Source organism: Chionomys nivalis, chromosome 10 (genome assembly GCF_950005125.1).
Source record: "Chionomys nivalis chromosome 10, mChiNiv1.1, whole genome shotgun sequence".
NCBI classification, from domain to species: domain Eukaryota; kingdom Metazoa; phylum Chordata; class Mammalia; order Rodentia; family Cricetidae; genus Chionomys; species Chionomys nivalis.
In genome coordinates this window covers 15421021-15433888 of record NC_080095.1, presented here as the reverse complement: position 1 = coordinate 15433888, position 12868 = coordinate 15421021, and the positions used below count along the sequence as shown (strand labels likewise).

Here is a 12868-nt window from a genome sequence, read left to right as displayed (position 1 = left end):
CTGCCTGCCAGCCCCACCTATCCTTGCTCCTGCCTCGCTATTGGCTGTTCAGGCCTTTATTAGACCATCTGGTGTTTTAGACAGACAAAGAATCACAGCTTCAGTTAATCAAATGCAGCATAAACAAAAGTAACACTCCTGAAAATAATATTCACCAATAGGGAGGAAAGGTTTTGTGGTCGTGTTTTGTTTTTTGTTCTATACTTACACATTGTAGTCCATCATTGAAGGAAGTCAGGATAGGAACTTGAACAGGGCAGGAACCTTGAGTCAGGAGCTGACACAGAGGCCATGGAGGGGTGCTGCTTACTGCCTTGCTCCCCATGGCTTGGTCAGCCTGCCATCTTTTAGAACCCAGGACCATCAACCCAGGAATGGGTCCACCCACAATAAGATGGCCCCTCCCCCATTAATCACTAATTTAGAAAATACCCTACCAACCTGATTTATGGAGGTATTTTCTTAATTGAGGGTCCTTCCTGTCATATGACTTTCGCTTGTGTCAAGTTGACATAAAGCTGTCCAGCACAGGGTGGTATTAGTTACTTTTATATTGCTGTGCTAAAACACCATGATCAAAGAAGGTAATAGTCCATCACAGTAGACCCGAGATAGCAGGCAGGAGGCAGCTGTAGCGGCAGCTAAGAGCTCACATCTTGAACCACTAGTAGGACACAGTTTGAGAGAGCGCACTGTGGAGAGTGGGAAGCTTTTGAAACCTCAAGCTAATTCTCAGTGACACGCTTCCTCCAACAAGCCCACACCTCCTCCAACCCTTCCCAAACAGCCTCCAACTGGGGGGTCAGGTATTCATGCGTGCAAGACTTATGGGGGCATAGGATGACACGGAGCTCCTGTGAGGAAGTGGTGCTTGAACAGAGGCCTAAACTGAGTGAGAAGTGAACTGTGCAAAACATAGGGGATAGAGTTTAGGAGACCAAGAAGGAAAATTGTATAAGTCAGGGAAGGGAAGCAAATAGGTGTGTGTTTGTGTGCCAGTAGAAATTGTGGAAAGATAGATACAAGTCTCTGTTTTCATGATGCAGTCAGGTGACTCTTAAAGAGATAACACAGGAGTCAACAATTTGTGAGCATAAGAAGAAAAGGTCAGGAAAAGACAGGAGAGAAATTTGGGGAGGGGCCTTGATGTTTTAGTAGGAGTGGTCAGAAAAGGACATAAAAATCAAGTCTAATTCTAGTCATGAAACCTCAGAGGTCAGGGCTTCCAGACCAGTGTCAAATGGAGGAAATCCTGGGCCACAGATGCAGGGCCTCACAGGACCGCTTTGCTGAGCGAGGTGGAGAAGAGGGGTCATTCTGGGTATAGACCAAAAGGAGGTAAATGAGAGGAGAGGGGGATGAGCTAAGGCGGGAGCGCTGATGGACAGAATGGACTGCACCGGGGGGTAGACACATCCAGTTCTGATTTGATCCTGAAGACAGGCATGTTGGAGAACAGAGAGATTTGCTGAGGGGCCTTCCAAGGGATTGTGATACGTGGTCTGAGCAGAGGTAGCCAGAGCAAGGGATGGTGTAGATTGACAGGAGCAGGCTGGGTAGATGCTAAGACAACCGAAGGTGGTAGGAGTGCAGATCAGAGTTCCAGTGAGGATAAAGGTGCTTAGGGAAGAAAGAAGATAGGTGTTTAGTGTCATTTGGATGGAGGAAGGGCTGTGGCCTGACAAATAGGGGGTGTGGTAATAGGAAGATGTCAAGGTGGAAAGTAAGGTTGAGAGGGAGGTGTCAAGACCCTGAGAGGCGAGAATGGTCAGCACTGCTTTTGCTGGACTTGAAGTCTCCAAAGTTGTGTTAGGACTGGTGGTATGAGATGGCTGGGGAGTCAGGTGTGGTGAGAGTTGTCTGGTACAGTCTGAGGAGGCACACTCTGCATGGGAGGCAGGGCAGGAGTCTGCCTTCTGTTTCTCCAAAGCATAGCTCATCCATACACAGGACAGAAGGTGCTTAGTGGGGGGGGGGGCGACTGCTGAAGGGTTCCTTTACCTGGGCTTTGATAGATAAACATCTTGAAGCACAGAGAATGTAGACGGGCACAGAGATGGGAACATAGGATCTGAATCTAGGCAACCCAGAACATTAGCCTGCCTCCCCTATCCCTGGTGTAATGAGGTTTTTGAGTAATTCTAATCTTTTGGGTGCACCCAGGCAGGCCTTTATGATAATCTGGGCCCTACAAAGACCCAAAGACTTCCGTTGTGATCTAGAGAGACCTTGGTTTCCAAGGGTAGGAGCGTGAGTAGTCAGCATATTTCCAGAAGTTTCTGCAAGCATGCCAACTCCATTATACCCAGGCGCTGTGGGTTGTTATAACCCACGTTAGCTTTGGTGCTTACGCTTTTTTTCTCTAATGGCAGTTATAGATTTTTGTCTGACCAGAACTCTGGTTTGTGACGAAGATACAAATTATCAGAGTCTGCGGCTAAGCTGGGCCTCGAAGACCAGCTGTGACCAGAGAAAAGGTAAGGAAGGCGTCTGTGGCAGAGCGCACTGAGGCCTCAGTAGTCACTGTGTCATCCCAGAGTTTTGCTTGAGCGTTTTTCGCTCATCGGGCACCTCCTGTGTTGGGACTGGTCTCAGTCACCGTTCCTCCTTGTTTTTCTCCTCAGTGTTTTAGGGTCAGCTCCTAAGGAACAAGTGGCCTTTTATTATCTCAATACTTTGCATTTTCAGTGTGAAATTTTTTTTTTTTTGGTTTTTTGAGACAGGGTTTCTCTGTGGTTTTGGAGCCTGTCCTGGAACTAGCTCTTGTAGACCAGGCTGGTCTCGAACTCACAGAGATCCGCCTGCCTCAGCCTCCCGAGTGCTGGGATTAAAGGCGTGCGCCACCACCGCCCGGCTTCAGTGTGAAATTTTAAGAAAAATATATTTAGTAGATATGGAAGTCAAGTGGATCACTTTGGTGATTTTGACTGGCTTCCCTTGGACCACCTCTACATCCTGCTGTTTCTAGGGTCTTTTTCCTAGAGAGTTCCACACAGGGATCAAGGTTTGGTGTACCACCCACACACTTCCTGGACAGAGCTGCTGGGCAGGGCCTTTGGCCACAGAAGTGAGTCTGTAACCTGCTTAGCCCAGATGTTGCCTTCTGTAGCAGGAGCTGGCTTTAGCGGGACAGCATCTGTGGTGTGTACTGAGAGATGACTCTGTTTTATAGGGACCCCCCACCGAGGGAGGTAGGCAGAAGGCCAAAGAATTTCTTCTGCCTCAGAATCAAACATGTTATATGCACGAACAAAGTACATATGCATTCTTACCTTCGTGTAGACCCTGGTTTTGGTATTCTCTTTCTTTCTTAGTCTTTGTAAGAAATGTGAGGTGAGCATGTTGTGTCCTGAGACTCGGGGACATAGCAACTGCACAAGGTTTTCCTCAGGTAGGGCTATATTGACCCAGAAATCTGGCTTCAGGCCCCTTTCTTGACTGCTGTGCTCTGTCCACTTTCCTGAGGTGCCTTTTCCGGAGAGAGCTAGGAAATGTTGAAGGTGCCATTGCAGCCTGGCTGCCGAGAGTTTCATCAGTGTGAAAGGCTTCCCTGGTGGCCATTTTCTACACCTCCACAATGTATGAGCCCCCTGCCCCCAACATCCTTGCTAGCAGATGATATCACTGGGTTTCCATTTCAGCCATCATTGGATGCCTATTCCATCTTGTTTGATTTTTGACTTGCGATTCCATAATCGTTCATAAGGTTAAGTAGCATTTTTCTTGTTTGCTTGCTATTGTCTGCTCCTCATTGAATGTTTGTCTCCATCTCTTACCTATTTAGGATTTATTTACATTTATTTATTTGCTTAATTCATCTTTGAGTCAGGGTCTCTTACCATGTAGCGCTGACTGGCATGGAACTCACGGTATAGAACAGGCTGGCTTTGAACTCACAGAGATCTTCCTTGCTTCTGAGTGCTGGGATTAAAGGCATGCACCACTGCACTTGGCTTATTTATTTTATTTAAGTTGTGTATCTATTAAGGACCCTCCTCACTCTTTTCTTGCTTGTAAGATTTGCTTTCGTTCCACAAATAGTAATTGTCACACCAAACGTAGCAGTTTGTCGTCCTCTTGGGGTGACCATGGCTGTGAGCTCTGTGCATGCTCAGTTCTCACTTATCTAATATGGTAAAGCTGAAGGATGCTTGTAGGAATAGTAGGACAGACGGACACATAGAAGCAGGGACGACCTGAGCAGGCGTGACTGCTCCTCAACCCTCTGACAGAGCCAGATATTTGCACTAGGTGAGTCACACTTCTGTCACCAGCTACATGGCTTTTCTGTGATGAGCTCTGTTTTACTAGTGTGAGCTAAATCTTCTAGGAAATATGTCATTCAAAGTGTTCTGGGTTCTGTTGCATTTTGGCCAACTTATTTTCTTTTGAAACTTGTACTAGATTTTTAAACATTAAAGGAGCAGTTAATTTAACTTATTCTGACTTTTTAGTATAATTTTACTTGCGATAGCATTAGAATAAAGATAATTTGTTTTTACTGGCCTGGTGTGGTAGAAGATAAGGTTTTTCCTGATCAGTGTTTAGTGGCTATTTTACAGTCCTCTCCACATTGATGTTAACGTGATCAATGCCACATTGGGTTGAGCATCTTTTTGCAGGCCGGGCTGGACGGGTGTCCAAAGGATACTGTTACAGGCTGATCCACAGGGACTTCTGGGACAGCTCTATTCCGGATCATGTCGTTCCTGAGATGTTGGTAATGAATTTCATTCATTGTTAGTGTCGGCTTTGTGTGTATATGTTGTTTTATTGTTTACTCAGCATTCTGCACTCTGTTCTGGCCCTTATACTACTGATGCTCTTAGTAGGCTAGGGTGGCTGACTAGGGAGCCCCAGAGATTTACTTGTCTCTGCCTGCATGCCAAGAACATGCTACAGTACGTAAGTAAAATTAGAACAGCTCTGGGAGACCGGGTTTGCACTGTGTAGGTTGGGGTTGCAGTGTGGGTTATTAGATGGCAGGGCCATTCCCCTGTTAAACCAGCTCATGGGACAGCCATGTTTGTGATTATTTTTAAATTAAAAATGTTTTTTATGTGTATGTCTGTGCACTAGGGCATGCAGTACCTGTAGAGGTCAGAGGAGGGTGCTGGGCCTTGTGGAGATGGTATTAATCCATTAAATCAGTGCTGGAAACCAAACCCCAGTCCTGGGAGAGCAGCCAGTGCTCTTAACCACCAAGCTACCTCTGCAGCCACCCTCTTCTTAATTCACAGTGAGGCGCATGTTGCCTAGTATCTGTTGCCCTATAATACCATCCCCTGTGGAATGTCAGTGTAGTCTGTTCCTTTTATAATGAGTAATTATGATTGACCTCTCCTCTTTCTGCTTTTCTCTCTCCTTTCTCTTTCTACTCTCTTAACATCCCTCTTTTCCTTTATGTCTTCTTGCTTCCTTCTTTTTCTTCTACTTTTAGCCTTTCCCCTTTTCCTCTTTTTTGAAAGAGTTTTGCTGTATAGCCCAGATTTGTTTCAAACTCAGCATCCTTTTGCCTGTTTTTCTAAATAATGGGATGACAAGCATGTGCCATTGTGCCATGCCCGACTTCTCTCTCCTTCCCCACTTTCTGCTCTGTTTAGAGTCACTGTTGTACCACTGTTTTCAAACCCTGTTCCTTCTGGCTCTGTCTCCCAGGGGCTGGGATTACAGGTGTGCAGCCAAGCCCAGCTTCCTTCTGCCTTTTCTTCCCTTCCCTCCTCTGTTGTTCTTCTCTATTCCCATCTTCTCCTTTGCATATTCTCTTTGGACAAGACATATGAGCAGGTTAATTGGTTTAGTTACCTTATCATCTCTGAACTGAAATTCTGTTATTTTCAGCGTTGTCCATTGGGAAGCACAATATTGAAAGTGAAGTTACTTGACATGGGTGAACCAAGAGCTCTGCTGGCAACTGCCCTGTCTCCACCCAGTCTGAGTGACATTGAGCGAACCATTCTTCTGTTAAAGGAGGTGGGACTTGTGGAATTACTGATGGGAAAGCTAAGACCTTTTCTTTGTGGGGAAGCCCAAATTTCATAATTCTTAAGGTAGCTTAGTTGTTGAAAGTGCTCTGTGTGTGGTGTTTCTGAAGCCTACCACGCATGTCTCCATCCTGTGGCCCCACCGAGGAGCGTCAGCACTCACTGGCCGCTGCTAGTCTGTCTGTGCTATCTCTGTGTTCCTTCACCCCAGCCCTCCTGCCCACCCACTGCTTGACACTTTCTTCCCATTTTCTCTCCTTGGACTACTCTTGACTAAAGCTCTGCTCTTGTCACTTTGCCTCCACTGGCCCCGAAATCAGTTGAAACAGTCCACACACTGTTTCCTGGGGGCCAGGGATATTCTGCCTCTGACCCTCAAAATCTGTGATGCCAGTGTTCTCCCCTCAGAAATGGTTTGTTAGAATACCGAGTGCTGTGGTGAGTGACCGTGCCACTGGACCCTGTTTTTCTCTGTGTGTGCCCCGTTTGTGAAACTTGGGACTAGGTAGACTTGAGGAAGTCTCTAGTGACATGGCGTGCTTTCTAGAAACACTGAAGGGGTGAGCTCAGTGAGCACATCAGAGCCAGTAGCCCTTTACAATTAGCTGAACTGTCTTCAGAACCTAACTCCTTAGAAGTTGGTATGCATTGCCTGTCTTGCAGTTCTGCAGTAAGGATGTGGGGAGTGGGGCTGTGCCAGCGCTCATTAATGCACTAACTTCCTTCATAAGGTTGGCGCTCTGGCAGTTAGTGGACAAAGGGAAGATGAGAACCCCCACGATGGCGAATTGACCTTCTTAGGAAGAGTGCTGGCACAGCTCCCTGTCAGTCAGCAGCTGGGTAAACTCATTGTGCTGGGACATGTATTTGGGTGCCTGGATGAGTGCCTTATCATAGGTAAGTGTGGGCCGGTGTGGGGAAAGTGTGTTGGCTTGTGCGGCTGGTTGGTCCTCATCCTCTGGTTTCTCTCTCTAGCGGCAGCTCTTTCTCTGAAGAACTTTTTCACGATGCCTTTCCGGCAGCATCTGGATGGATATAGGTATTTAACATTCTTACTGTGTAGGGCCACCTTACTAATGGCACCAGATGACACTTCATTAACCTGTTTTCAGGAACAAAGTGCACTTCTCAGGTAGCAGTAAGAGTGACTGCCTGGCCCTCGTGGAGGCATTCAAGGTGAGTCTGTCTCATCCTCTGGAGGCAGAGGTGGTCACCCAAGTCACCAGTGTGTTTTCACACCCTGCCTATGAGGGTGGAGAGTGCTCTCTTCTGAACATGGTGTTGGCCAGCACAAAGTAACAAGTGCTGGAAGGACCAGTGGACCAGCCAATTTCCCAGAGCTGATTAAAAGTGATTTGTAGACGTTGTGTGTTCAACCATGTGTTGACATTGGAATTAAATCCAGCTAACTAGTGAGTTATTCTGAAGCTGTGATTGTGTTGTTTTAGGCCTGGCAGGCTTGCAGACAGCGAGGAGAGCTGCGGCATCCCAAGGTTGGTCACATTTTCTTCATGTCACCTTTCTGATGGCTGGCGATGATCAGATTTCCTGCAAGCCTGTCTCAGTCTGGTCACTGCCTGTGCATTGTGGTGGCAATAAGACCTGAGGTCATTGAAGGTAGTCGCTACGTGCTGTCCTCTGGGAGGGGCAGGTCCTGCTGCAGGCTGCTCAACAGATGGCTCAGAATTAATGGCACTGGTTACACAGGAGCCTGTATTTCATCTTTGTTTAGATAAGGATTTTTATTCTGAAGTAATTAGGCTCCAGAGCCATTGGTAGACGTGTCTTGTGTGGTTTTCCTGTGCCACAGTGGGTCTCTAATCTTCCCTGTTGCTACATTGTGACAAGTCTTTCCAGTTGAAGCACTGTGCCTTTGATTTTGGGGACAGGTAAGCTCATAAGGAGAGTCATCCCTGTGTCGTGTTTATGGTTTTGGGCTTTGGTCTGATGTTGGAAACTCTTGTGGAGGACGTCCTGTATGTGGTCATTCAAGTGTATTGTCGACCATGGCCGAAGCTTGGCCCTTGTTGAGGATCTGGATGAGATGTGTGAATTGTAGGAGCGGTTAACCTCTGCCTTACCGGCCTCACGCTGGATACTGTGCTCTTCTGTGTTTAAGGATGAACTTGACTGGGGACGGCTAAATTACATTCAGATAAAGAGGATCAGAGAGGTAAGCTATAAGTTCTTTGACTTGGTTAATGCAAATAAACTAACTTAAAATTTGGTCATGACCCACCAGCAGTGCACAGGGTCTAGGAGCAAATTCTGCCCATTCCCATCATTAGCAGGAGGCCTTGAGGGTAAAGACACCTGCAGTGATAATTGCTTGGCTCCGGAAATCCTCACCAAGTGTCATATGTAAATAAACATGTGTAAACTTGGCAGCCATCTTTTTCGTATTTCTCAAGATAAGCGTGTGATTTTTTTCATTATTAACTAATTAACATAAGTAAACACATTATGGGTTTTGCGCTGTTGATCCCAATTTGTATTCTTTTTTTTAAAAATATTTATTTATTGTGTATACAATATTCTGTCTGCGTGTATGCCTGAAGGCCAGAAGAGGGCACCAGACCTCATTACAGATGGTTGTGAGCCACCATGTGGTTGCTGGGAATTGAACTCAGGACCTTTGGAAGAGCAGGCAATGCTCTTAACCTCTGAGCCATCTCTCCAGCCCCGTCCCAATTTGTATTCTTGCAGTAAGCCTTCTTGATGACATTTTAACATGGCTGTGTTCTGATTGTCAGTGCTTTCTCTGGAAATGCTGCAGTAGCTTTATAGTGAGACTGCCCTGAGGCTTGTGGGTATCTGTGGGAGTGTATCCACACACACGCTTGTATTAGCCTGTTTTTTGGAGGAACAGGACTCAGAATTAACATACATCTACAGATCTACCTCCAGTCCTATCTATAGCTGTCTATCTACCTCAGCTGGTCTTCAGTGTACACTGGAATCCTGAGGAAGTGCATTTACTCTAATGCCAGTGAAGAGATAGACTAGCTAGTGAGAACAAGAACGAGCAGGCAAAGAGGGAACAGCTTCTTTCTTCCATGCCCTTTGGGTGAGGCACCAGCAGACAGTGTGGTCCAGATTAAAGGTAGGTCTTCCCACCTCAAAAAAAAGTTTGATTAAAGTTTATCTTCTTAACTCAAAGATCTTGATTAGAAGTAGGTCTTCCCACTTTAAATTATTTAAGAAAAAACAATCCCTGATAGGTATGCCCAGTTATTTGGGTTTAAGTCAATTCCAGATGTAGTCAAGTTGACCACGAAGAACAGAACAGAGCGTGGCACTAAATTAGGCTGCAGTCGTAGGACGAGCGTCTTTCCAGGTCCAGGAAGAGCTTTCATAACAGTTTTTTTCCTGAATAGAATCTTCTTTGTTTGGCTTTTTTCCTGACCATCGTCCATAACAACTTTCTAAAGAATGGCAAACATCCATAATCCACTTTTTGGGAATGTGGGCATAGTTTTTCTAGGCTACTTCCTGCTGATTGGGGGCACCAGTAATCTTATGGGGACCTAAAGAAAATTTAGGATTATGGTCAAGTTCTTACTGGAAAATTCTGTGAGGCTTGATATCTCAGCCAGCAGTCTTGAAACTGTTCTGGATGTAGAATTCAGAGGAAACTCCAACAGAGGTCCTCTGAAATGTTGGATCATCTGGACCATCTGGTCCTACTGGAGTTTCTTCAGGGTGTTTTCATCGATCAAACCTGATTTTTCTCAGCCCAGAATGAATCCACAGCCTTTCATTTCCTGTGGAAACAAAAAACCTCTTCTCCAAGGCATTTTCAAAATATATATGTTGGATTAATCGAGCAGCATTTATAATCAAATACGATTTAGTGGCTTTTGCTCCTTCCTCAGTCATAAAACAATTTAAAGACAACACAATAGCATACAGTGTCCAGACTCTGTATATATTTCGTCTTTACATGGCTTTATTTTAAACTCTGTTTCTTTTATTTTTAATTTTTGACTTTTTGAGACAGGATTCCTCTGTGTATCTGTGGCTGCCCTGGAACTCACTCTGTAGACCAAATTGTCCTTGAACTCACAGAGATCTGCCTACCTTTACCTCCCAAATGCTGGGGTTAAAGGTGTGTGCCACCACACCTTGAACTTACAGAGATCCGTCTCCCCTGTTTTAATTTATTAGATTTTAAAAAAAAATACCAATCCAAGTTCCCACTTTCTCCCCTCCTCCCATTCCCTCCACACACCCTCCCACCCTACCACCATCTAATATTCAGAGACTAGGGCACATTGCCTTGAGGAAGGTCCAAGCCCTTCCCTACTATATCTAGGCTGAGAAAGGTATACATCCAAAGAGAATAGGATCCCGAAAAGCCAGTACATGCAGTAGGGATAAATCCTGGTGCCACTGCCAGAAGCCTCTCAGCCTGCCCCAGCCATTCAACTGTCAACCACATCAAAGGAACTAGTTTGGTTCTATGGTTGTTCCTTCCCAGTCTGGCTGGAGTTGGTGATCTCCCATTAGCTCAGGCAAACTGTTTCAGTGGGTGAACCCATCATGGTCTTGACCTCCTTGCTCATATTCTTATTCCTTCCACTCTTCAACTGGACTTTGGGAGCTCAGCCCAGTGCTCTAATGTGGGTCTCTGTCTCTGCCTCCATCAGTTGCTGGATGAAGGCTCTATGGTGATATTTAAGATAGTCATCAGTCTGACTACAGGGCAAGCCAAGATCAGACCCTCTCTCCTCTATTGCCCAGGGTCCTAGGAGGGGTCATCCTTTTGGATTCCTGAGACTTTCTCTAGATCCAGGTTTATGCTAACCCTATAATGGCTCCCTCAATCAAGATATCTATCTCCTTGTTCTCATCTCTGCCCTTCCTCCATCTTGACCATCCTATTCCCTCAAGTTCTACTCTCCCTTCCACCTCTCCCCTCCTCTTCTCCTCCTACCCTTCTCTCTACCCTCACCCCCTTGCTCCCAACCCTGACAGTCAGTCCTGTCCATTTCTAATTTCCAGGTGGGTCTATATATATTTTTCTTTGGGTTCACCTTATTACTTAGCTTCTCTAGGATCATGAACTATATATAGGCTGAATGCCCTTTGTTTATAGCTAGTATCCACTTATGAGTGAGTACATACCATATTCATCTTTTTGGGTCTGGGTTACCTCACTCAGGATAGTGTTTTCTAATTCTATCCATTTTCATGCAAAATTCAAGATGTCATTGTTTTTGATTTTTGTTTTTTTACCGCTGAGTAGTACTCTAATGTGTAAATGTGCCACGTTTTCTTTATCCATTCTTCAGTTGAGGGCATCTAGGTTGTTTCTAGGTTCTGTCTATTACAAGCTATAAACATAGTTGAACAAATGCTTTTGTAGTATGATTGAGCATCTTTACATGCCCAAGAGTTACCACTGGATCCTGAGGTAAGTTGATTCCCAATTTTCTGGGAAACTGCTATACTGATTTCCAAAGTGGTTGTACGAGTTTGCATTCCCACCAGCAATGGATGAGTGTTCCCCTTACCTCTCCAGCATTCCACATCCTCTTCAGCATTAGCTATCATTAGTGATTTTGATCTTAGCCATTCTGATAGGCCTAAGATCTCAGAGTTGTTTTGATTTGCATTTCCCTGATAGCTAAGGATGTTGAACATTTCCTTAAGTATCTTTTGGCCAATCTGTTGAGAATTCTCTCTTTAAGTTCAGTACCCCATTTTTTAATTGGATTATTTAGAATTTTAATGTCTAATTTCCTGAGTTCTTTATATATTTTGGAGAGCAGTCCTTTGTCTGGGTGGGATTGATGAAGATCTTTTCCCATTCAGTAGGCTGCCTTTTTGTCTTATTAACTGTGTCCTTTTCTTTACAGAAGCTTCTCAGTTTCAGGAGGTACCATTTATTTATTGTTGCTCTCAGTGTCTGTGTTACTGGAGTTATATGTGTAGGAAGTGGTCTCCTGTGCCTGCGCATTGAAGACTACTTCCCACTTCCTCTTCTATCAGGTTCAGTGTGATCGGATTTATATTGAAGTCTTCAATCCATTTGGACTTGAGTTTTGTGCATGGCAATAGATATGGATCTATTTTCATTCTTCTACATGTTGACATCCAGTTATGCCAGCACCATTTGCTGAAGATACTTTCTTTTTTTCCATTGTATAATTTTAGCTTCTTTGTCAGAAATCAGATGTTCATAGATGTGTGGATTAATATCTGGGTCTTTGATTGATTCCATTGGTCAACCTCTCTTTTTTTATGTCTAAACCAAGCTGTTTTCATTACTGTAGCTCTGTAATAGAGCTTGATGTCAGAGATGGCGATGCCTCTGGAAGTTCATTTATTGTACAGGATTGTTTTGGCTATCCCGGGTTTTTTGTTTTTCTATATGAAGTTGATTAATGTTCTTTCAATGTCTGTGAAGAATTGCATTGGGCTTTTGATGGGGGTTGTATTAAATCTATAGATTACTTTTGGTAGGATTGCTATTTTTACTATGTTGATCCTACCTATCCAAGAGCATGGGTGATCTTTCCATTTTCTGGTATCTTCTTCAATTTCTTTCTTCAAAGACTTAAAGTTCTTGTCAAGTAGGTCTTTCCCTTCCTTGGTTAGTGTTACCCCAAGATACTTTATGCTCTTTGTGGCTATTGTGAAAGGTGATGTTTCTATGATTTCCCTCTCAGCTTCTTTATCCTTTGTGTATAGGAGGGCTACTGTTTTGAGTTGATCTTGTTATCCTGCCACGTCACTGAAGGTATTTATCAGCTGTAGGAGTTCTCTGGTAGAGTTTTTGGGGTTAGTTACATACACTATCATATCATCTGCAAATAACGAAAGTTTGACTTCTTTCCAATTTGAATCCCCTTGATCTCCTTTTGTTGTCTTATTGCTAT

At 44.6% G+C, this 12868-nt stretch overlaps 1 protein-coding gene across 1 annotated transcript in view; it reads left to right on the top strand.

Moving 5' to 3' along the window:
- Positions 1–12868, top strand: part of Tdrd9 (tudor domain containing 9) — a 105795-nt gene that overhangs the window by 53083 nt on the left and 39844 nt on the right. The window contains exons 13-20 of the mRNA XM_057782702.1: positions 2373–2477; positions 4623–4720; positions 5842–5973; positions 6716–6881; positions 6960–7023; positions 7097–7160; positions 7433–7477; positions 8104–8157. Of these exons, the coding sequence (XP_057638685.1) occupies positions 2373–2477; positions 4623–4720; positions 5842–5973; positions 6716–6881; positions 6960–7023; positions 7097–7160; positions 7433–7477; positions 8104–8157 (728 nt within the window). The remainder of the gene's footprint in view (positions 1–2372; positions 2478–4622; positions 4721–5841; positions 5974–6715; positions 6882–6959; positions 7024–7096; positions 7161–7432; positions 7478–8103; positions 8158–12868) is intronic.